Here is a 26,666-nt window from a genome sequence, read left to right as displayed (position 1 = left end):
ATGTATATATGCACATATACATAAGACTCATCTCTTTATTCATCAACAGGTGCCTGGATTAGTTCCACTTTTGGCCACCATAACTAATGCTGCTATGTACACTGCTATACAGATACCTACTCAAGACCTTGCTTTCAGTTCCTTTAGCAATATACTTAGAAGTAGAATTCCTGGATAACAAATGTGTTTAATTTCTTGAGGAGCTGTCAATCTTTTCACAATATCAGCTCCATTTTTACCTTCTCATCAGCAATGCACAAGGGTTCCAATTTCTCCCCATATTTATTAATACTTGATATATTCTCATTTTAGATTTAAAACCCTTTGAGGACCTGAATTAGTCCAGTTTGTCTCTCATTGTATCTACATTTACACATGATGTAGACATTCAATGAATATTTTTGAGTTACACTGCTAATCTCAATGTATAGAGAAATTAAATTGGATATTAATAAAATATGGTAGGAATATTTGTATTGGGTAAAATTAATTTTAAAACAGGAGTTATAAGCTATTTTATTACAGTATTAGAATTTTAGAGGATATAAAACTACAAAGAAAGCTACTAAAACAACAAAGAAGTTTCACTAAAAACTGATTATAGGTTAGAATTAAATGTTAATACTTTAAAGGATATATTAATAATCATGTGTCATTTCTGATGTGAAAATAGGCTTAAAATGTTTAAAAAAATGATCACAGAAAGTGTCTGAGCAGAGATTTAACTCTTGCTCCTTTAGCTAGATGTAGGAAGGAACTGTGTGAGAGTAACTATATGGGGATTTTTCGTGTGTGAGAGGGTAGTATGCAAGCCCACACAGGAAGCAGTCACAGAAAGATGTCTTCAGAGTTCCAAGGAGAAACTTCCAGCTCACCTTCAGGTTGTAGTATACTGTACAGACAAAAGCCAGGGAGATGAACTTTTCCCATTGCTACACTACAAGACATACTGCCAAAAATAAACATCATTTATAGCGAGGACATTAGAAAAAGTGTGCCACTTTACATTGGTGAGATTTGAAGTTACAGGAACAGAAGCAGATAAAGCTCAAAAAAAAAAAAAAAAACAAAACAAAACCCTACTTATCAGAGCCCGTACTTTGTATTATCAATAACTCAAGGTAGAAAGCAGTTTTAATATGGGCTTGCTAATCACACGAGAGTATGAACTGCATTTCTTATATGGTTAAATTTAACTGAAAAGAGCCAGATAAATGATTAGAATGAATTAAGGGAAAACAGAACTCTTGAATATTATAAGATACTAAAATTTCCATGGTTTCAATCACTGTTTAATATTTTCTTCTACTCAATCTGCTCTTTCATTTTTAATATTTATTTGCCGGGCATGGTGGCGCACACCTTTAATCTCAGCACTCAGGAGGCAGAGGTAGGAGGTCTGCCGTGAGTTCGAGGCCACCCTAAGACTCCATAGTGAATTCCAGGTCAGCCTGGGCTAGAGTGACACCCTACCTCAAAAAACTAAAATAAAATAAATAAAAAAATTTATTCAGTCATTTGACAGACAGACACACAGACACACACAGTTTACTAAGAACTTCTGCTACTGTAAATTAACTCCAGATGCCTGTGCCACTTTCTGCCTCTGGCTTTACATGGGTACTGGGGATTCAAAAATCAGGTTACCAGGCTTTAGCTACTTTTAGTGCCTTTAACTACTGAGGAATCTTTCCAGCCCAGGCTTGCTCTTGGTCACTAAAATTCTTAAGACATTGTCCTCCTTCTCATCTTCTAGGATACTAAAATAACCCATCTTTGATTTCAAACCACTTTTATTTGCGCTCACAACTGTTCTATATTGACTCATTAAAATGAATATAGCTCATTGCAATCTCTAGCCTTCCTATTGCTATGGCTGTGGCCCTCCAGATGCCATAGCCCTCCATCTAACAGCCTCCTTGCTCTCAGTCTTCTGTCTCTCCAAACATCCTACATGCTGATGCCTCATTTTTCTTTTTAATGAGAAAGAGAGAGAGATTGGCACACCAAGGCCTCTAGCCCCTGCAATCAAATTCCAGATGTGTGTGTCATGCGGTACATGCATGACCTTGTGCATCTGACTTATATAGGTCCTGGGGAATCAAACCTGGGTTCTTTGGCTTCATAGGCAACCACCTTAACCACTAAGCAATCCATCCAGCTCTGATGCCATATGTTTCTAAAACACAACTCTGATAACATCGTTTTCTTGCTCAGAAGCTGTATCATATAGTGCCAACTCTACTTTTACCCATTCCCTCAATGACACAAAAACTAAATTTAGATAGGTTTCTCCCATTTTATGATGATAATTAATTTGCTTCTTTATCTGTCATAAAATTTATGCTTTAAAACAAATTAAAATTAAAATACAAGTAAATATACTAAAAGAAATAAGTACCCATAGATATTTTTTCTATGAAATATATATATACACACACACACACACACACACACACGCGCACACACACACACCTCTCACAGAAAACTGAAAGCAGATCTTAGATTTGTTTCAATATGCTTATAATTAAAATGTACATGCAAAGAAAAGCAAGTTACAGAAAAATATAAAATAAATGAAACTACCAATTACTTCAGAACACTTGAAATAACTAGGACATGCCATTGTATTCTGTATTAAATGATGTAGGTTATGGTATTATATGTACCTTTTACAAATATAAGTTAAAAGTTCAGAGCTTTTAGTTCATGTATACCCCCAGAGGTGTTAATTTATGTGGTTTCCTCCTGCCACATGGCAGAAACAGCATTTATCAACGCAAAACTTCATTAAATGAATAAAAACAATACATTTATAACACAAAAACATATGGCCTCATACTTAAGACAAAATCATAGGGTCACACTCACACATAGTTTCAGAATTCTATCACATCCACACTTAACACAGAGGGACAGTATTTTTTTATATCAATTAACCTTGAAATATTTTAACAGTACAACACCAATGTAGTGGTAAATAGCATTTTTAGGGAATGTGCTTAATCATCCCACAACTAGAAGATTATGTAAACACATATAACATTACATTAACCATAAAGTAGACTAGATATATGAGTGAATATATTCACACATTTGCCCACACAGTCCTTTACATCGCAAACTCTAAAATACAGGTGGACAAAGAAACATTTTTGAAAATCCAGGACAAATGTAATTGCTGGGATTGAGAGAGAACAAAAGAAGGCTAACAATGACAAACAGAGATGTTTTCTATTTTATAGATTTTCTCGTGGGCATAATTATAAAGTGACATTCAAGTGAAACCAACAAAGTCCCATTTTTTTTTCCTTCAAAATCTAAAGACATCAGCAAAACCTATGTCAGTAATAAAAATAAAAGTCTTTGACTTTTTAAATGTTATCATACTGTCACAGTGGAATAAAATTAGCTTGAAAGATGATCTAAAGGCCCATGATACTGTTCATTATGTACACAGCAACAGCAGCACTTTGCAGTGTTCAGAAAGACTGCTCTATTCAATTCTCCTCCAGTCAATAATTAGGAGTCCACAAATAAACCTGGGCAATTAAATCAATACTACAGGCAATTATATTCCAGAGTCCAGGCTCTGTGGCACAAAAGGCACTATATCAAACTGTAGTATTAAGCAGTCTGATAACATTTTCAACAGAATTTTTTATGCGAACTGGACCAAATAAGCAAATGTCTGGACAGTGTGGGACGTAGCATGTACTTCGATGTGTAAGCAAACCCCAGGTCTGGCACCAGCACTGCCTCGTACACTTAACAAAGGCTTACACATGTTGATTTATTATGTTTTGGTCATAACTTATGATAACATTTCTAATTGAAAGAAATTAAAGTCTTAATTACAAAATGAACATTTAAAAATTTACCACTAGTTAATTTCTATATATTTTAAAATTTAAAAATATTTTTATTTATTTAAGAAACAGGCAGAGAGAGAGAAAGAGAGAGAGAGAAAGAGTATGCACACCAGGGCATTCAGCCACTGCAAACGAACTCCAGATGCATGTGCCACCTTGTGCATCTGGCTTATGTGAGTCCTGGGGAATTGAACCACTGGTCTTTTGGCTTTGTAGGCAAGCACATTACGCACTAAGCCATCTCTCCAGCCCTATTTCTACAATTTTAAGCTAAAAGACATTACATAAGAATAATTATAGACCTCCTTATTGTACCATGCACTGGACTGGGTTCTAGGCACACAACATAATAAAGAAATAGCTTTTCATCAAGAAGTTGTCACTACAAAAGGCTTTGTCTGGCACCTAACCATCTGCATTTAAACACTTAAAAGGTTGCTGATCACATTGTTATTATTGAAGCCATTTTAGATGTTTAAAATATATAAAAATAATACAAATAATATTAACTTTCATATCACTTATATATACTTATATCTCCTTTTTCTCCTTAATATTGGGGACTATACCAAGTGCCTTATGAACACTAGACAAACAATACCACTGAGCTATGTCTTTGGCCCTTTCCTTGACTTATTCTTGACTTTACTAAGAAGAAAAGGTGACTAGAAAGGGGAGGGGACTAAAACAAACATGTATGAAAGTAGAAATAAGTCTATGTCAGGGAGAGAAGACAGGGAAGTGTATGGGAGAAAGAGGGAGGAAGAGAAAAATTATTTAAAAACACCATAATGAAACCTAATTCTTTGCATACTAATAAAAAACTTAAAAAAGAAAAAGAATATTATTTGTTAAATACAAAATGGATGTACGTACTATCAACCTCTGCTATCAATCCTTATATAATATCAATTTTTGTTTTCAAGCAACATACAAAACTATTTACATCTTTCAAAAATCACAGATTGATAAAATTTTCCTTTTGCTATTTTGACAAAAATATCTTAGCTTTCATTTATTCCAGATTAGTTTTGAAATAAACAATTAGGGGAAGCAAAGGAAGCAAAAAGAACTGTAATAAAGAAAAGTTTGGAATGCATTATCTGCCGTCAATGATGTCAAAACAAAAGCTGGCTATGACTAGAAAAGCAGGGCTCTCACCTGCCAATAAACTGCCCTTGATCACTTACAAGAGGGGCGCATCCCAGCAGACCATATGTGTATTAAAAAAATACTTGAAAGGGAAGAAAAAGTATCACACAGGTCACAGCAGCAGTCTCAATAGACCCCTCAGGGATTTCAACTCGCCTTGGCCTTGTCATCCTCCATGCAGCTTTCCACTCGGCCCAGAAAACGTCGATAGGAAAATGTTTGAGGGGCCTCTGGTGGAAATTTTTTCATTCTTTCTGCATTGACAGGATGCCAAATCAATATTTACTTCCCACTAACAAGCTGCTCGAGGTCTCAGTAGAAAATATTGTAGAGAATGCGGGAAGACACAGTAATAAACAGCTGTCTGGCTGTGAGGAAAACATGAATTGACTGGAAACAGGTCCATAGTAAAAGGTCACTGAAACCCATGAACTCCTCAGGTGTCCGTATCAACTACTAACTTTAAAGACACATAATAAAGAATCTCTTCTCCTAAGAGGTCTGAGAGAATGGATCCTTTTCAGTCTGGCAAGCATAGAAGTTGACTCAATAATTTAATTAATGCACTTGCTAAGACTCATGTTGGCTCTTTCCCAAAGCATTTGTTTCATTTGTTAAGTCCAAAAGTACAAATAGAGGGTTAACTTTCTTCCTACCTTTTGGAATACTTTTATTATCTAATAGCAAATAATGGGTGTTTGTACAAAAGTTAGATATCTAGCAAGAACATCAGGCATCAAATTTTATTTGGAAATATTAATAATCAAGCAGAAAAAATATATACCTGTCCATCAATAAGCTTCTGAATATAGAACAGCCATTCCTTGTCATTTTCAGCATCTATTTTTGCCTTTTCAATTTCCTAACAAAAATATAAACAGTGGTGTTAGCTATATTTATATGAACTACATCATGTTACTAGGTGTGGAATACAACTGTATCAGTGTCAGAATATAAGTAAAATAATTTTCAACAAAATTGGCCTGTCTCTTTAAGATTAGATTATTTAAATTCATAATTTCTAAATTTAATTTATAAATATTTACATACATACAGAAAATAAAGCTATATTTCTATATTTCACAATATTAGAGCTCAAGATAGAAATGGGGGTTAAAAAAGATAATGGTAAAAAAGAAAGAGCTGTATAAAAGAATCATATATATGTGATCTTCATAAGACATAAGACTTCATAAAACTGAACCTAAACATTAAACTCAAAAATCTGACTTGAGGGCTGGAGAGATGGCTTAGCAGTTAAGCACTTGCCTGTGAAGCCTAAGGACCCAGTTCAAGGCTCAATTCCCCAGGATCCACATTAGCCAGATGCATAAGGAGGTGCACACGTCTGGAGTTCGTTTGCAGTGGCTGAAAGCCCTGGTGTGCCCACTCTCTCTCCCTCCCTCCCTCCCTCCCTCCTTCCCTCCCTCCCTCCCTCCCTCCCTCCCTCCTTCTGTCTGTCACTCTCAAATAAATAAATAATAAAACAAAAAAATTTTTAAAAATATGACTTGAAAACAGGCAAGCAATGGATAATTGTAAAAATTAAATGTAACATCACATGACTTTGGTATATATAAATTCTTTTGATCTAAAACACTCAATACTGACAAGCAAGGGACATTGTTAAGTGTATTCTTTATTTTATTTAGTGTGTGTATGTGTGTACTGTTTGTATGTCAGTGCAAGCGCACATACCACAGTATGTGTATGAATATTACAGACAACTTTTGAGTCTCAGTTCTCATTTTGAACTTTCTATTTGAGACAAGATCTTGTTCCCCCCACCTCTCTCATTCTCATTGTTTTTGACTGCTGTGCCCATGACAAGCTCCTGAGCTTCTGGGAAGTTCTCCAATTTTTGCCTCCTATCTCCCCATCAGTGTGCTGAGATTACAGAAGTGTGCTATAAGTTCTGTTTTTTTTTTGTTTTGTATGTGCATGGGTGTAGTATGTATGGCACAGTGTGTTTGTGTTATATATACATGTATTTGCCATTGTGGCACCAACTGTGCCTGCATTAGGAGGACAGAGTAGAATGGCAGAGATCTCCCTCTATTGCTCATTTGCATTTTATTGAGACAGAATCTCACTAACTCAGAAATTGCCTATTTTTTAGGCGCCCAAGTAATTCCTTTCCCACAGAACTGAGGTTAATTAGTGATGTATTTTCATAGGTGCTAAGGAATTGAACTCAGGTGGCTTCAGGCCCCTTTAGGCCATTATATTTGCATGAGAAGCATATTTATTGAATCATCTCTCCATTCCCTGAAGTCCTATTTTATACCAATAATTATCAAAATAAATATTTCCAAAATTGTGATGTATTTTTATGTGCATTGGATGATTTACTTAAACTCATAATCAGGTTTACACTCAAAAGGAACTTTTGAAACAGAGAAGCATTTGAGAAACTAATATTTGTTGTTGAAGTTTTCTGCATGCCACACATCATGCCAGGCACTTCACATAGCCTCTCATACTTTTGAAATGAATTTACTAGTCTGATTTCAGGCAAGACACTGCACCCTGTAATGGCTAAAAGATTGCATTCAGTTTAAATCAGCCTCTATCTAGTATGTGTATAATTGAGTTACATGTTTGTACTTAAAACCTTTTCCTTTCAGGAGGATGTGTAGAATGTCATGCTGCCGTGTGAGCAGTCTGGGTTCAGACTGCATCAAGCCAGAAGCTTGGTGCTGGTGCTTCTCAGAAATCTGGTCCTTGGCACTATAATGAGGGACTCTTTTTGCTACCTTTTTTTCCTTTCTGATTTTTTAGCTCAGACAGGGAATTTTCTTGGATACCAAATGAAGGTAGCAGCCTATGTTTCAGAATGCATACAATGTGTTTGTGTATATAAGTAGAAGCATGCATATGCATGGAACATGTGTTTGTGTATGTAATAACATGGAAGAACACACATGCATTTTCCCACATAAGGGACTTTGCTAAGTTTGCTAAAACCCTAGACAGCTGTTGAGGCCTTAACCTTATTATTAAAAAAAAATATTATCGTGTTTTGTTTATTTATTTGCAAGCAGATAGAAAGATAGAGAGGAGAGGCAGACATTTAGAGAATGGGTGCGCCAGGGCCTAAAGCCATGGTAACTGAATTCTAGATGCATGTACTCTTTGTGTATTTGGCTTTTGTGGGTTCTGGGGAATTGAACCTGAGTCCTTTGGCTACCCAGGCAAGTGCCTTAACCACTAAGCCATACCCCCCAGCCCAACTTTAATATTTTTTGATAATAAATCATAAATTTATTTAAAAGCAATTCTTTGATACACATAACTTTACCGCTTTTTAAAGATGAAAATAAGTTTGCATATTAATGAAATAAGTTTACTTATTTTTCCCCTGTTTTATAATTATGAACTTTACTGTATGAACAAATCATCTGTTGGTCCCATTCCTCTCATGTTAGCCTCTTATATTCCCTCCTCCCTCCACACAACCATTCCATGAGAGTTCTCCTTAGTGAGGTTGTTGGTAATCACCATGGAGCTAGGAATGCATCCGTCAATCTCTGGGTGTGGGGAGAAACAATGTCTCATGATATTCCTTCACACTGTGCAGCTCTCACAACCTCCCTGTCCCCTCTTCTGCAATGCTCCCTGAGCCTTTGCTGGTATCAGCCTACTTTAGAGTCCAGCTTTCTGCATCCCCTGGATTCCTGCTTTGATGAGTTTTGAGTGTGCTCCATGTCTATCACCACCTCCCTGGAGTAGGTTGTCAGAATAGCAGTGAGAACAGAATTCAAGATTAATTCACCACTTCCTCTGTGAGGTCTCCTTGACCCTGGCAAATGTGCTACATGTGACTTGTCTCATGCTAGGCAGTTGGCTATCTTTCCTTGACATATTGATGGATCAAGTTCTTCCCGGTTTTCAACTTTAATATTTTGCTAAGGTTTTCATCACCAGCCAAAAACTCTAGATGTAATAATCATAGTTAACACCCTTGTCAGAGGTACTATGATTTCTTGTGTGTCTTGTCTTTCACTTGGTACATTTGATAATGCTCTTATACTTTATTTTAAAATTTGTTTGTTTATGTATTTGTGTGTGTGTGTGTGTGTGCGTGTGTGTACCAGGGCTTCTCACCACTGCAAAAAACACCAGATTCTTGTGCCACTTTTTGCATCTGGCTAATGTAGGCATCTTAGAAGTGGAACTTGGGCTGGCAGGCTTTACAAACAAGCTCCTTTACCTGCTGAGCCATATTTTCAATTCCTCTTGTAACTTAAAGTTTAGAATTTGATATAGAGTCATAGCCATTTTGGCATAAGTACAAAAAACAGGAAACTGGGAAATGGATAATTTACCACACCATTTATACATAAGACAATTATAACCTCTGGAATTTCTTTGATTTCTTTCCAAAGAATTATCATTAGTTTAAATAAATTCATAACTTGTAGATCTTCTCCACTCTAGAAAATCCTTTTGAAGCTATCTTTAGTCTATCACATTAGTTTTTTAATGAGCAAATACTTATTGGGATGTTCCCAGTTCCAACCTTACTTAAATCTTTCCAAGCAATAAAGAAACCGAAATTCCCATTCAGAAGAACAGTACAACAGTACCAAGCATCCTTGAGAGACTCTGACGCTTATGTGGCAGGAGCCATGTCAAGAAGAGAGTTTGAACACATAATTTACACAGACAGGAGTATGTTAACCAGTGTAAAACAATAAGTGTTTTCAACAATGTATTTTCCATGAACAAGTTTATCCACCATAAATTTTAGTTTCACCAAGAAAGCTAGTAGACTGCCAGATCAGTAATGATTAGAACCAGTTTCAATAATTGATTTATCAGTAAATCATTTTAAACTGTCTCTATTTTAAAAAAGTGATTTCTGGGCTGGAGACATGGCTTAGAGGTTAAGCACATGCCTGTGAAGCTTAAGGACACTGATTTGAGGATTGATTCCCCAGTACCCATGTAAACCAGATGCACAAGGTAGCACATGCATCTGGAGTTTGTTTGCAGTGGCTGGAGGGCCCTGGTGTGCCCATTCTCTCTCTCTCTCTCTCTCTCTCTCTCCCTCTTTCACTCTCTGTTGTTCTCAGATAAATAATTAAAAATAAAAAGTTTAAAAAGTGATTTCTCAGCCAGACAAAAAGTACAGACTTGTGCAATAGTGACATGTAGCCTCCCAGTAACCAACCCTTCACTGTTTGGATATGAGGCTGACTCAGTGGGAGATAACTAATATCTGGTACTGAAAACTAAGTCAGAGTCCCATGGTCAGGAAACTCAGACTTCAGAAGAAGCCCCCCACTTGTTCTCTGAAGAAGAGTGGGCTTGCACACCAAAAAAAAAAAAAAAAAAATCTCTAAAATAACTTTGCAGATGCCTTTTAACCCAAGCTGATTTCACTTTTGGCTAGAGAATCTTCTTTATTTTACAAATGGCAGAGAAAATGAAGGAGAACCAAGATCCATTGACAAGACAAGAAGAGAGCCAACTGTCCACCATGAGATGTGCCACCTTTACTACATCTGTTATAGCCAGGAGGAACTGCAGAGGAAGTGGTGCATGAATATTGCTCCTACTGCTGGCCTGACAATCAGCTACAGGGTGATAGTGACAGACATTGTGATCAATCAAAGCCTATTAAAGCAGAAATTCAGAGGCTAAAGAGAACTCATCACTAAGTCAGACTGCCAACAGGCAGGGAACATTGCAGAAGAGACAGAAAGATTGTAAGAGCCCCTGAGTGGGTAGGAATACTCTCAGACATGATCCTTCCACTACTCCACAGGGACTCAATGAGGCCTTCATGACCCCACAGAGGAGGGTTTCAGAGTAATGGGAGCAGGAGTGAGGAGTTAAAAGTATATAACCTGTTAAAATATATTTATATATTATATATAATAAATAACATGTTATTATTTGTATATAATAAAATGATACATTTTTTTAAAGTGGATTCTATAGGGTATAGTGGTACACACTTTTAGTCCCAGATACTTAAAAAGCTGAGGCAGGAGGATCACTTCATTGAAGACCAACCTGGGAAGCTTAGTGAGACCCTGTCTCAAGAAAAACAAAAGACAATACAATATGACAAAAAATAAACCTGTGTTACAGGATAACAAATATGATTAAGTAAGGAGAGTGGAGGAGTCAGGGGTGGATAATTATGTAACAAGCCATATGTAACCTTTCTACTTGTATATATATATATATATATATATATATATATATATATATATATATATGATTTCTATATTACATATGAAACTTCTTTAAAGGTGTTTTGATTTCTTTGGCACTTGAAAAATATTATTTTTATGAATATAATCTTGAAGAAATTCAAAGATTTCTAAATCAAAAATATATTATTGAAATAAATGTGTATTAAGCCCTTTATTGATAAATATTCAAATGATCTTACCACTTCATCTTCTGTATCCAGTATTTCCTCTAGGTCTGACCGTGAAATGTTCAGGATAGAAGCTGCCAAGGTCTGGGCTTTATGCGTTGAGGTTTTACAAGCATTCCTGGTTTTCTGCATTTTTTTAAGCTCTCTGATTTGACGCCTTATCCCATTGACATCACTTTGTAACTCTCTGACCAAAGCCTGCAATATATTGGAAAGAACAGGACTCATATGGAAATCATAATGAAGAGAAAATGGTCATAACATAAAAATGTGAAGATACTAGCAAATCATTTTTATTAGGATTACTCTGATTTTATTTATTTTGGAATAGAATGGGTTGCTATTTACTCACTGTCATTATGCAATGAAAGTTCTAAAAGTTCTCTTAAATCACTTCCTAACTGCCTTGCTGTATTAATGAAAACTCTCTAAATTCTCTTTAACAGATGCCAACTGCTATCTTTGTTGGTGAATGCTTGCAGAAGACAGGCTCCTGGTATTATGATGAACAAATGGGCTTTTGCTGAGAGTTGGTTCTATTTATTCCTAAATTGGTACATCTTAGTGAACAGGGTATTACATAATTCACTTGATTATTATATGGATTGAAGAAAGATGACTGCAGCAAAGGCTGATTCTTCCTTTATACTAACACTGGATTTGGAAATGCTTTGGACGGACTTGAGAAAGACAGTCTGAGTAAAAGTGTAATGAGACTGCACACAAGCAAGATGATGAAACCTCACACCAAAGCTAGGCTTGTCTTACAACCGTCAGCAAATTTCTCCTTTGGGAAATCAATGAGTGCTAGTTCATGCCACTCCTATATGTCAGAGAAAGACATTTTTGGCACGTTTGTGGTGTGGTGTGTATGCACATGTGTGTGAGGTGCATATGTGGCCCATGCACACCCTTGCAGAGGCCAGAGGAGCAGGCTGAGTGTCCTCTTCTGTCCCTCTTCTGTGCTGTTTAGCTGAGACACAGTCTCTGACCCCAGACTGGCTGGTTTTGGTCAGACTGCTTGATCAGTGAACTCCAGAAATTCTACAATTTCCACCCCTTCTTGGGACTGAGGTAATAAACATGTATAACCATGCCCAGCTACCTTCTTACTTTGCATGGACCTAGTTCTGTGTCACAGTGCATGGCACTGTGCCTCAGGCAGGGTTAGGATTTTGGTCTATTTCAACATTTTTCTTGATCTTTACTGTTTCAATAAATAGTAGCTGGAAGTAAGGCTGCTATACTACACTAGAGGATGTGTATTGCTGCAATTTCAATTGCTATCCCTGAATTCCATTTCCACTCTTCTCATAAGATACTACCAATTGACATCTCCAGAAAATACACATGAAAACATCTGTTTTTTAAATACCATTAACAAAACACCACCTTTATACTTCAGTGAAGCTTTTTAAAACTCTATTTTGTTGTTTTTTAATATCTACTTATTTATGAGAGAGAAAGAGGGAAGAGAGAGAAAGAATGGGCACACAAGTTACCTCACCACCCTTTGCCACCTTGTGCACCTGGCTGTATATATGGGTACTGGGAATCCATCTTGGGTCATTAGGCTTTGCAAACAAGTGCATTAGCTGCTGAACCATTTGTCCAACCCTATTTTGGAGTCTTAAGGTTTCATTTTTCTTAAAAAAAGAATTTGAGGGGCTAGAGAGATGGCTTAGTGGTTAAGTGCTTGTCTGTGAAGCCTTAGAACCTCGATTCAAGGCCTGATTCTCCAGGACCCACGTTAGCCAGATGCACAAGGGGGTGCAAGCAGCTGGAGTTCGTTTGCAGTGGCTGGAGGCCCTGGTGTGCCCATTCTCTCTTCTCTGTCTCCTTATCTGCCTTTCTCTCTGTGTCTGTCACTCTCAAAAAAATAAATAAAATGAACAAAAAAAATTTAGAAAAAAGAATTTGAGCATCAATCCTGAGATAAATATATTTTTCATCATATATTTTGTTTGTATTATTGACTTAAAATTGTTTATAGAGCTGGAGAAAGGGCTTAGCTGTTAAAGCACTTGCCTGGAAACCCATGTTTGACTCCCCAGATCCCACATAAGCCAAATGTACAAGGTGATATATATGTAGGGTCATGCATGCACACAAAGCAGTATGTAAGTCTGGAGTATATAAGTCTGGAGTTCGTTTGCAGTGGCTGGAGGCTCTGGCAAACTAAATCTCTCTCTCTCTCTCTCTCATAAAAATTGTATATTTTTAGGAATTACATTTGCCTGTTACATATATTTAAAGTTTTTGTAACCGATTCATTTTGACAGTTAAAGTGTTTCACACCAAAAATGTTTAATGTACTTCAATTGATGAAACATTTTTCTTTCTCATGTTTGAATTTAGTGGAACACTGCTTTATTATTTTTTAAACATTCTCAAGCTGGGCATGGTGGCACACACCTTTAATCCCAGCACTCTGGAGGCAGAGGTATGAGGATCACCGTGAGTTCAAGGCCAGTCTGAGACTACTTAGTAGATTCCAGGTCAGCCTGAGCTAGAGTGAGACCCTTACCTTGAAAAAACAAAACGAACAAACAAACAAATTAAACAAAAACAAAAAGTATTCTCTACAATGAGGAATATATAATAGATTTAAGCCATGAATTTTTACTATTATCTTAATTTTAATTTTTAAATATAATTTTGTATTGTTATTATTATTAATTTTGGTTTTTCAAGTTAGGGTTTCACTCTAGTCTAGGGTGACCTGGAATTCACTCTGTATTCTCAGGATGGCCTCGAACTCACTGTGATCCTCCTATCTCTGCCTCCCGAATGCTGGGATTAAAGGCATGCGCCACCACACCCGACTTCTATTTTTTAATTTTTAATGTAAACTCATCTTTCCTGCTTTGGTTTCATAAGTATTTAGATAAAGTTTATCCACTATATATCTTGTTCTTTTTACCCCCAATAAAAATAATTCCTGTATTCATATATTAATTGTATAAATTCTAATCCATTAATTTCTATTTTATCTAAAGGTTTGGGTTATTTTCATGTTAACTGAGTGCTTATTTTCCTACTATCTTTAATACAAAGGCTATAAAACTTTTTGAGAACTGCTTTAGCTGTATTCTCTAGGTTCTGATAATTCTGTTATTTTTTTTTTTTTTTTTTTTTTTTTTGGTTTTTCGAGGTAGGGTCTCACTCTGGTCCAGGCTGACCTGGAATTAACTCTGTCATCTCAGGGTGGCCTTGAACTCATGGCAATCCTCCTACCTCTGCCTCCCGAGTGCTGGGATTAAAGGCGTGCGCCACCACGCCCGGCTCCTGTTATTTTTTTTTAAGAGAGATTTCACAATTTGTTCCAATTCCCTCACTAGTCCTAAAACATTTTTAAAAATTCCATGTGTTGGGCTGGAGAGGTGGCTTAGCGGTTAAGCGCTCGCCTATGAAGCCTATGGATCCCAGTTCGAGGCTCGGTTCCCCAGGTCCCACATTAGCCAGATGCACAAGGGGGCGCACGCGTCTGGAGTTCGTTTGCAGAGGCTGGAAGCCCTGGTGCGCCCATTCTCTCTCTCTCCCTCTATCTGTCTTTCTCTCTGTGTCTGTTGCTCTCAAATAAATAAATAAAAAATGAACAAAAAAATATTTAAAAAAAAATTCCATGTGTTATGTGACTTGTCTGGCTTTGTAATTAATTGTAGTTTTTCTACAATATCTGTACTATTTATCTTTTACTACAATATCTGTACTATTTATCTATAAATATGATTACTGGGGATTGAAGTTACGGCTTTACGCATTTTAGACAAGCATGTTACCACCAAGCCCAACCTTAGCCCTCACTACAATTATTAGTATAATATTGGTATAATCAATATAAAATTGGACAACTATTCCTTTCATATCTTTCCTAATGAGATTTTATTTAAAAATTTTTATTTAGTTATTTGACAGAGAAAGAGGCAGAGAGAGAGAGAGAGAGAGAGAGAGAGAGAGAGAGAGAGAGAGAGGAGAATGGACGCACCTCCAGCCACTGAAAACAAACTCCAGACACATGTGCCTCCTTGTGTATCTGGATAACACGGGTCCTGCAGAATCAAACCTGGATCTTTTGGCTTTGCAGGCAAATGCCTTAACCGGTAAGCCATCTCTCCAGCTTGAGATTTTATTTTTGATATGTCAAGCAGGAGACAGCTGGGAATAGCACCTCTAGGAAACTCAAGGAAGAACACTGTTGAGGCAGAGAAGTTGAAGTCTATTGCTAATGTTATCTTTTTATGTTCATAATTTTTACTAGAACATATGCAGGTCATGACATGGTAGATCCATTGTACTGGCTTATATTTGTAAGAACTGTTTTTAGATGAGTGCCTTCACTATTCCTGCCCTCTCTCACTAGTGTGGTTTTGTTTTTTGGAGACTAGTCATGCACATGTTGAGTCAGCCATTTGCTCCATAAATACTTCCACCCAAGGTGGTTGCTTCAAAGGAATCAGAGTTAGAATGCAATAAGGTACACAGATTTAGTTTACTTTAATGAATTTGGCAATTGTGTACCCCATGTAAACACCAGTGTGCTCAAGATGGAGAATCTTCAGACTCCAGGATGTTCCAATGCTCTTACTTAATTCCTATCTGACCTACATAGCGCTTCTTCTAATTTATATAATCTGCATTCTGTCTTTTCTAGAACGTTATATAAATAGAATATGTTACCTTCTCCATGTCTAATTTATATTTATATCTGATTTAGTTAACATTGTGTTTCTAAGGTCCATCCATATACTGTGTCTGTAAGTGTCCTTAATTTACTTTGTATTTACTGTGGGAGTTTAAGTAAATGCAGGAAGTTCAAGATAAGGTACATACCTTGACGAGTGCATGCACTCTCTTCCCCACTACTCATAAACACACAACTATCAAAATATTTTTGTGAGTTTGTTTACTTCCTTGCTTCATCTGTCAGTGTGTTTCATCTGTTCATATCATCTCATTATGTTCATCCCAGCTCTTATATATTTACTTCTACCTTGTACCAGGGCATTGTTTACTTTATATCAAGAAGGAATTACACCATAGTTTTCTTGAAATATTTTTATGTATTTATTTGCAGGGAGAGAAAGAGAGAGAGAGAGAGAATGAATGGGCATGCCAAGGCCTCTTGCCATTGCAAATGAACTCTAGACACATGTGCTACTTTGTGTATCTGCCTTTATATGGGTCTTGGGTAATCAAACCCAAGCCATCAGGCTTTAAGCAAGCACCTTAACTGCTGAGCCATCTCTCCAGCCCACATCATAAATAGTATTAGCTCATAATAAAATTGAGGAAAGAAAAGGGAAAAGTAAAGTTTACCTGAAAAAGGTTTCTGTAGAGCAACTGAAAATATTTTACTTTCTCTTTTTCTTTCCTCTATTTTGACTTGAATATATTTATTTGCAGAAATGTTCTGCAGATTAGTTTTTCAGGAAAAGGAGTTCTTCCTGGGCCACATTTCAATAGAAATTTCTATGGCAGAGAGGCCCAGGTTATGTTTTTGCCAATGGAATTTTATGTATGAATTTAGGTATTTTGCCCCCTGATGAATTCCATTAGCCAATCTAATGGAATCAAACCTGTTTTTTTGTTTACAAAGCAATCTCTCTTCTGGGCTGCTGTGAGAAAGCTGTTTCACTCCAGTATGCTTTGTCCTATCCTGGAGGCAAATAAGCTCTAGAACCATGAACTCTTGAAGCTCCTTCATGCTATTGCAAATAAGGAAATTAGGCATTGAATCTCATGTGACCTTCACTTGGGAGAGTAAATTTTTATCAAATGTTTCAGAGATCTGCAGAATTTAAGACTTCTTAAGATTCTGATCTCTGCTTCCTTCTGTCTAGCATGGCTAGTCTTACCTGGTTTGGACTGACCTATGTATTTTCAAATACAGATTTTTTTAATTAAGAAAATTTTCAAATATACAGAAAAATTGAAGGGAAGTGAACACATACCCATAGCCTATATTCTATTTTAGCTTTCTATACTTGCTTTGTAATGCATCTATTCATTAGTTGATCTACTTTGTAATCTATCTCACTTTGCTGAGGCATTTCAACAAAAGTTGCAAGAATCTATACAGTTTACTAAACATCACCAAGCATAGCATATCATTAACTAAAGATGAACATTTATTGTTCTTCTGAGGTAAGATTTATACACAGTGAAATACATGTTTCAACTGTATAGTCTAATGAGCTTTCATAAATGAAAACTGGTTAACTTAAATCCAAGATCCAAATAAATGACATTTCCTTTTGTTATGGTTTGGATGTAAAATGCCCCTTACAGGCTCATATATTTGAACACTTGATCCCCAAGTAGTGGTAATGTTATGGGATGTTATGAAACATTTAAGAAGTGGGGTCTCACTGTGGAAGTGGGTCACTGAGGGGAGGGGGATGGGCATTCAGAACTATGACCTGGCCTCATTTTCTATACCCTGCCTGCTTAGTAAACAGTCTCACAACTTCTGTCTGCTGCCACAGCCATGCTTTTCTTGCCACGATACACCCTTAAACTGTGAGGCAAAATAAATCCCTTCTGTAAAGTTCTTATCAGCTATTGGTTGCAGCAGTAATAGTATAAGATCACTCAAAAACAAAAGGGTGGGGGAGATGGTTCTGGGGAGAAAGTGCTGCCTGAGTGTGAGAATCTGCACTTGGAGTTTGGATCCGGACCCTGTGTGAGAGACAGAAGTGCTAGCCATTTCTGCAATGCCAGATGCCGACAGCGAGAAGAATGGTGGGGACAGGGAAATTTCCTGGACAACTGTAGACCAGCTAGCTTGGCACAATGGTGAAAGAGAGAACCTGCCTCAAAATGAAGTAAAGGGCAAGGATTGACCCCAGAAAGTTGTCCTCTGACTCCATGAGCCATGGCATATCTGCAGCTGCACTCACAAACATGAGCACTCACATAAACACACCAAAAATAAAAAGTAAAAACAAATAAAAAGACTGAACCCTACCTTGTGTCCCTTCCTTGATAATCTCTACTTGTAGCTTGAGGCTGTTGGGTCCAAGATGCTGGTTTGCACTCCCCTTATGATTTGGGCAGATGAGCACCTGCTCTTATCCATGGCCACATGATGTCTTCTGTACAGAGGAACTCCTATTCAGGAGCTGGCTGGCTTTTATCTGGGTAATGTGCTGTGGAATTGTATGTTTTCCTTATACATTCTGAATATCAATATTTATCAGATATATAGTTTGAAACTATTTTCTTTTTTCTTTTTTTTGGTTTTTCAAGGTAGGGTCTCACTCTGGCTCAGGCTGACCTGGAATTCACTATGTAGTCGCAGGGTGGCCTTGAACTCTCAGCGATCCTATCTCTGCCTCCCAAGTGCTGGGATTAAAGGCGTGCGCCACCATGCCCGGCTTGAAACTATTTTCTATCATCTCATAGTTTACTTTTAATTTAACTGATTGTTTCCTTTGTTGTGAAGTCACTTTGCTCCATTTCCTTCCTTTTGCTTCTGATTGTGATGTTTCTTGTGTCACATGATAAATAAATAAATATAGATAGATAGATATACAGATGATAGATAGATAGATAGATAGATAGATAGATAGATAGATAGATAGATAGACAGATAGATAGATAACCAAGGAAAAATGACAAAAAATTTTCCCCTGCATTCTGTTACAAGTTTTAAGATATCAGGGCTTACATTCAATTCATTAGTCCATTGCTAGTTAGCCTTTCTGAGTGCTACAGAGTGGGATCTAGTTTTACTCTTGCAGAGCAGTATCCTGTCTTCTGAGCATCACTTACTGAACACTATTTTCACTACTGTATGCTCCTACTGTCTTTGTTATTTATCATCTAACCATATCTTATTGGAAAGCACTTCCACTATTGTATGTTCCTCCTGTGTTTGTCATTTATCAGCTGATCATATCTTCTTGGATTTACTTCTGGGATTTCTGCTTCCTTACTTTGGCATATGCTTCAATTTTCATGCCTGTATCATGCAGTTTTTGATCACTATCATTTTGTGATAGTTTTCAAGCCACAAAGTGTAATGCCATCAGTTTCACCTTTCTTCCTTAACATTGTATTGTCTGTTCAAGATCTCCTGTAGGCCTGTGGAAATTTTATCAGAATATTATAGAGAATATTGATAACAATTATATTGATCCTATAGATCATCATGGTTACTAGGTTATCTAGCAATATTAAGTCTCCTAATCCATGAACATAGAATTGTTTTACACCTATTTGTGTTTTCTTCAATTTATTTAATCAGTGATTTATACTTTCTTAAAGAGATAGTTCTTCTTTGTTAAATTTCCTCCTCTGTTATTTTTTTGCCATTTTATTTCAGTTGCTATTGTAAATGAGGCTTTTTTTCCTATTTATTTTTCAGAGGGCTTTTTTGTTGTAGAAAAACACAACCGATTTATACAGGGTGTATGTTTTAACTTGAAAACATTACTTAACTTATTTATTGTAGATTTTTAAGGTGTAGTCTTTTAGGGTTTTCTATATATCTGCATGTCATGTCATCTGCAAAGAAAAATTTATTTTTCTCATAATTTGGATAACTTTTCTTCCTTTCCAGTATCATGTTAAACAAAAATGGTGAGGACAAGCCTGCTTGTGTTGTTCTTAAAATTTACAGTAAATATTCCATATGCTTCACCCCTGAATATTATGGCCTGCTTTTGAGTTCAAGGACTCTTTCTTATGCTTCACTGAAAACCTTATTGAAGCTCTTTCCTCAAAATTTTCTTTTCAGTGTTAGCATTCATCATCTCTAGAATTCTTTTTTAACAGTAATAAATATCTGTAATTGATACCAGGTTCATTTACTCTAACTATAACATTCACTACTTATATGTTGTTTATTCAACTAGCACACAGCTCCAGATAGAAACACCAATGTTTACTTTTGGAAAAGTTGAAAAATCATATAAAATAAAACAAGAACCTGGTTAACATAAGTTAATTTCCTCGACATTTCACTTTTTTTTTTTTCACTGTTGACACTTTAGGATATCCCCTTCCTCAGCCCTCTGGTTTTTTGATAGCTCCTGTGTGTGCAAATGTTTCCATATGCATGTGGGTACATGTATGCACACGTGTGTGGAAATCAAAGTCAGATGCCTCCTCAATTGCTTTCTACCTTAGTCTTGGAGATAGTGTAAGATTCAGCCAGACTAGCTAATAGTGACCCTGAAGATTCTTTGTCTCCAAGCCACCATTGCTGGATTATCGGTGCTCACTACCTCCCACCAGCATTTACATGGATTCTAGGGATCTAAACTCAGATTCTCATGCTTGTAGGGAAAGCAAGCACCTTACTCACTGAGCCATCTCCCCAACCTTGGAATGTCTAAGGAGATATTACAATCTGGCCACTAATTTTGTCAAACTATAGTTAGGGTATAGTATTTTCAGGGTAGATAGACAAAATGACTTTTCCTTTTTTGAATCTGTTGATCTCTGTGGCTTATGAGGTGAGTAGTTTCTGTGACTGCTGCCAATGAATTTAAAAAGAAAGTATCCTTATATTCTGTCTATGTTGAATTATGGACTTCTTTGTATATTAAAAATTAAATACACTTTAGGATGGTAAATCTACCTAAAGATTCGTTGATTTCTTTTCTGTTTCCCTATTTCCATCAAATTTTGCTTTACATGTTGTTAGGGACATCAAGACTAAGACTGTTATATTTTCTTTGTAAGTTGCACATTCTTATAACTATGGACCAGCCCTCTTTTGTCCTTGTTACACAGATTAGCAATTATCCCAATATGAGAGGATATCATCGAAACAAGAATTTTTTTGGGAGATACATATCAACTATTCTATTTTCTATTACTATGATTTAATGTAACCAGCCAGCAGTAGTGTTTAAGAAAAACTAGCTATCTATTCCATTGTAATCTTATTAGATGTAGTTTTTCTTCTTTAAAAATTTCTAATGTTTATCAGGGAGCTTGGATTAAGTTAGCTAACAACATACAATTTTGAAGTTCACTACAATAGTGAGTTAATTTGATGTTTTTTTCAGTAAATTAGACTTGAGGGAGGTGAAAACTGGATACTCAGAAATTCTAGAGACACTATCATGGTTTATTTAATTTTTAAAAAGTGTTCATGTATTTGAGAGGGAGAGAGGAGGGGGCATTCCAGGGCCTCTAGCCATAGCAAATGAACTGTAGATGAATGTGTTCCCTTGTGCATATGGCTTATGTGGGTCCTGGGGAATTGAACCAGGGTCCTTAGGCTTCGCAGGAAAATACTTTAACCACTAAGACATCTCTCTAGCCCTTAATTTTTTAAATCTTTTTTTTATTGTAAAGAAAAGAGGTTTTGGCTCATGGGTCTAGAAGTCTAAGGCTGAAAGGCTACATCTGCTGATTGCCTTCTTTATGCCAGGGTGCTGACACCCTAAGAAAAGATCACAGATAGTACAAAATATATGTCTCAACAGCTTTTTAAGTCTTTTAAAAATATTTTATTTATTATTTATTTGCAAGCAGAGAGACCAAGAGATAGATACATAGAGAATGAATGAGCACACTACAGCCTCCTACCACTACAAATCAACTCCAGACACATACACCACCTTAGGCATCTGGCTTTATGTGGGGATTGGGAACTGAATCTGGGCCATCAGGCTTTACAAGCAAGTGCCTTTAACTACTGAACCATTTCTCTAGCCCTAAAACAGCTTTATTGAGATATAATTTATATAGAGTTAGTCTACCCACCCAAGATATTTTCATTAGTAATTCTTCTTCAAAAAGCTCTTATTTCCTTTTTTAGTGTGATGTCAGAATTAAGACTTGATTCAAGCTAATTGTATCACAGAATTGTTTAAAATTTATAATTAAGAGAATATATATACAAAGTATTATTAATTATACATGTAAAGATAAAATTAAGACTACAAAAATGGTTATACTAAATAAGAAAAAAATGTATATGCCTAACACACCTTAAAATTGCTTCAAAAAAGGGCAGAAGAGATGGTTTAGCCATTAAAGCATATGCCTGTGAAGCAAAGGACCCAGGTTCGATTCCCCAGGTCCCACATAAGCCATATGTACATGGTGACACATGCGTCTGGAGTTTGTTTGCAGTGGCTAGAGGCCCTGGTATGCCCATTCTCACTCTCTATCTTTCTCTCTCCCTCTCTCTGTCTAAAAATAAATAAATAAAATTTAAATATGCTTCAAAAGAAGTACATGAAACCACTCATCCTCCCAAGAAAACACCTGAAATATATTTGTAGCTAACAAAAACCCATTGAGAAGATAGAATTTGGCATATGACTCTTATATACAAGCACATTAACAAGCCTACATATCAGGGCTGAGTCAAACTGAGCAAATACTTATAGAAATTTCCCCAGTGTGTTTTATCCTGTTATTAGGAGAATTTGAAGCCTCAGCTCTGCCACAGATAGCTAGCCCAGATGCTCAAAGCACTTGATTTCACCCCAGGGCAAAATTTTATATTCAAGACTAGATCTAGAGCAGATGGCCACTCCACCTCTTCTATAATCTAGCTGTGCCCTATGAATAAATGAAAAGACTAAAGGGAACAGAGATTCTACAACAGGGCCAGAGCAAAGATTAGCACTATTAATACTACTAATAACATTTATTAAGTACTTTTGTATACATAATATCCTAATAAGCTTAGTATGGAATGAATTATGATTATAACATCCCATGTAGGAACCATCTACATTCATTAACATACATAGTTAACAAGAAGTTCTGGCCGTTACAGTTTCCAACCTGAGAAGTGACAACACATCTGGTGTGTGTGTTCCTGCATAGGTGGGATCAAGTCCTCATGCTTATAATAAACTGTATTAGGTGTCAGTGCTATACAGAAAATAAATGATAATGTTTCTACACCAAGTGGACTATAGCTATTTAAAACAAAACAGAAATGTAAGCACTTACAAATATGTGTTTATTTGTGAAGTACACAGTAACTGTCCAGGAGACAAGAACTATTCTATTAGTAGTTGATATTTAGACAGTGTTTTGGGTGTTTTAGGAACTATCCTGAGCTTTAACTATGATAACTTATTCAAATCCTAACTTCAGGTATGTTCCATAATTGCAATCATTTATGGGGAGAAAACCTGGGGTACAGTGGATTATGTCAGTTTTCTGAGATCAAAAAGCTGCTAAGTGGCACAATTGCATTCTATACCTTTAGCTACAGAGTCAAAGAAAAGATGGGGAAGGAGGGGAGGGCATCGAAGGGGTGGGAAACAATAATCTAGACCCAAATGGCAATGGTACCATAAAATTCTATTTCCTAAAAGGCAGACCAAATGGCTGAACTTTCACCAGGCCCTTACAGGAAACACCTGAACCACAAGACACTGGAGAGGGTAGGATCAAGTCTAACCTAAATCCTCTACATCTTCCCTCCCTCCCTCTCCCTCTCCCTCTCTCTCTCTCTCTCTCACCTCTCTAACTCCTATATATTAGTTACCTTTTTCCCTCATTTTCTTAGGGGGCACTGACCTGTAACTCCCAGTACCAGCATGGGGATATCACCCACAATGAGCTTTTGATCAGAGAAACCTACAAGGTTTTCTAAAGGAATGACAGATTTCTATCAGAGTACTTGATGACCCACCAAAGGTTAGTGGTAAGACCCTATTGCTGAAGACACCATATGCAGCTGACACATAAAATGAAATGCCATGGCTGGAAGCCAGAGAGAGTCAGTCCCCAGACAGTCAGTGTGTCTAGTGCCAGAAGGTGCTACATAGGCGACTGGGGGAAATGACCAATATCTGTCCACACAACTCATGGTCCAACCTATGTAGCAGCAAATAACCTGTTGTGATGCCCACACAAGTGCAATAGTGGTACACAGTCATGGTGGGGAACCAATTGCTCTTGATTCAGCTAACTGATCCCCCCTCGGTGGGACAAGACCCATAGCTGGAGCTGGGAAACAAGTCAGAACCATATCCAAACATAAGTCCACTCTCCAATATCAAGTTACCATCAATCATGTACAAGAGGGCCTACACCTATTAAACTCTCTATAAAAAAAGTAAGGGTTATATCATTTGACCTGGTGATAACTTACTCTCTGTAGGAGAATCTGCTTCTCTTTCTCAGATAGATGCAGATCCTAAGGAGACAGCCACCCCATCATACCTCAAAAGGGCCCTGACTGAAACTAAGGAAAATTGGCAAAACAAGCAAGGGTGCTGTTTTCCTGATGAACCAGATACCAGCACAAGGGGGAAGGAGACCAACACAGAGAAAAATCAACTCCTACCAAATCAGAGAGCCAGAGCCCCAGAGGCCCCCAACACCTCATCACTGAAGCAGACCAAAAATGAACCCAACATGGCTCAGGGAAATTTTGTGGAAGAGGGGGCGGAAAGAATGTCAGAGCCACATGTTGGGTCATGATATACAGAGCCATTTATCATACCAATAACTGTGGGCTAACCCCACAATGCACGACCCATATACCTCAACAAGGAGAGGCCAATGGGGAGGGGATAGGTCATGGATGAGCCTAATAATGGTACCAAACTGCCTGTATTTGCAGAAAAGAAAACTAATTTAAAAATTTAAATAAATAATAAAAAAATAAATAAATAAAATACTTTTATAACTACAAAAAAAGAGAAAAGATTCATACAGAAGAAGGCACTAAGCTAAAACTGCAGAGAAGAGTTAAGATGGATGAGCATTTTGGATGAGAAGCCAAACTTACATAAAGGAAAACAAACCCAATATGGTTAAATGTTGGAGAGCAGTAGAGAAGATTCTAATCTCCAATCCAGATAGTGTTTAGTTACAAGAGATCTCAAATCTTTAAAAGGGAAGAAAGAGACTTAGGTATAATACAGCTAGGGAAGCAGGACTTAGGCTTCAGAAGGTATGCTGCCTTGGATGGCAGTCCTGAGCATATCTGCCTAGTCATGGGGTCTCTGTGTAAAAAAAAAAGGCTGGTCACACCTCTCCTAGACCCAGTTGCCCAGACTCTACCAACATTTCTGGGCTTGGAATTTATTGGCTTGTGGTCCTTAATTAAGAAAAAATGAATATAAACAGAGGAAGTGGAAGTGGTATCAGTATCAGCTCTATATTGGTGCTAAAAATATCAAACTAGCATTAGAAGTTGAGAATTTTAATTTTTAAATGTTAAATTGATTTTAAATAGATTAATTTTTAAAAAACAATACAAAGAATTGGTTTCAAAAATTATTTATGTATTATATTAATTTGGTTAACTTACAAAATGCAGACTAGTGGGCCCTTACCCAACTATAATGTTGACTCAATAGACTAAGATAGGCTTAGGGCCAAATATTATGCATTTTATCTAAATACAAGAGAATTAGGTGTATCTGAAGTAGATAATCTAAATATCAAATCTGAGCTAACAATCAGGTATTTAGCCATGAGATTGATTTTTCTGTTGTAAAGAGTTCTCATTTTCATTTATCTTTTTCTTTGGAAAGAATACATTCAAAGACTATTTCAGGAAAAGCCATGATTAACATTAATAAAATTTATGACTATGTATTTCATATTTAAAAATTATGGCTAAAATGACAACCGTGGGTCTGGAGAGTGGCTCAACACTTAAAGGCATTTGCTGCTCAAGCCTGTTGACTCAAGTTAGAATTTCCAAAACCCATACAAAGTTATACACAAAGTGGCACCAACATACCTCCAGCAATAGGAGGTGAATCCAGGAGAAGCCTGGATTAGCAAAATTGGTCTTTCCAATGGCAAAACCATAGAGACCCTGTTTCCAACAGGGTGAATACAGGGGCCCAATCTCCCCAAGTTGCCCTCTGACTTCTGGACACATACTAAGGAACACCCATGCTCCTTGCCAGGTTAATAAAAATTTAAAAGTTCAATAAGGAAACTCAAATCTAAGAAAAAAGTAGAAAAACACACCACTATGAAGCTAACACCACGAGAAAAACAGCAACAATATTCCGACACTTTATCATAAATTAAATAATGAGACTCTTCACTTTTTTTTTGTTTTTTTGCTTGTTTTTTGTTTTGAGGCAGGGTCTCCCTCTAGCCCAGGATGACCTGGAATTCATTATGTAGTCTCAGGCTGGCTTTGAACACATAGCAATCCTACCTCTGCCTCCCAATTGCTGTGATTAAAATTGTGTGCCACCATGCCAAGCTCAGTGAGAATATTCAATAAGCATGTGGAAGAAAATGACATTTTAAGTTAGGAAAAGGTAAATTGAATTTACCAA

At 36.8% G+C, this 26,666-nt stretch overlaps 1 protein-coding gene across 4 annotated transcripts in view; it reads right to left on the bottom strand.

The window, feature by feature from the left end:
• Positions 1 to 26,666, bottom strand: part of Cntln (centlein) — a 292,751-nt gene that overhangs the window by 12,776 nt on the left and 253,309 nt on the right. For all 4 annotated transcript variants that reach the window (XM_045135495.1, XM_004658429.2, XM_045135491.1 and 1 more), the window contains 2 exons: positions 11,434 to 11,619; positions 5,809 to 5,886 (listed from right to left, as the gene is read on the bottom strand). In XM_045135495.1, coding sequence (XP_044991430.1) covers positions 5,809 to 5,886; positions 11,434 to 11,619 — 264 coding nt within the window. The remainder of the gene's footprint in view (positions 1 to 5,808; positions 5,887 to 11,433; positions 11,620 to 26,666) is intronic.

Source organism: Jaculus jaculus, chromosome 1 (genome assembly GCF_020740685.1).
Source record: "Jaculus jaculus isolate mJacJac1 chromosome 1, mJacJac1.mat.Y.cur, whole genome shotgun sequence".
Lineage (NCBI taxonomy): Eukaryota > Metazoa > Chordata > Mammalia > Rodentia > Dipodidae > Jaculus > Jaculus jaculus.
This window is presented reverse-complemented; position numbering and strand designations above follow the sequence as displayed.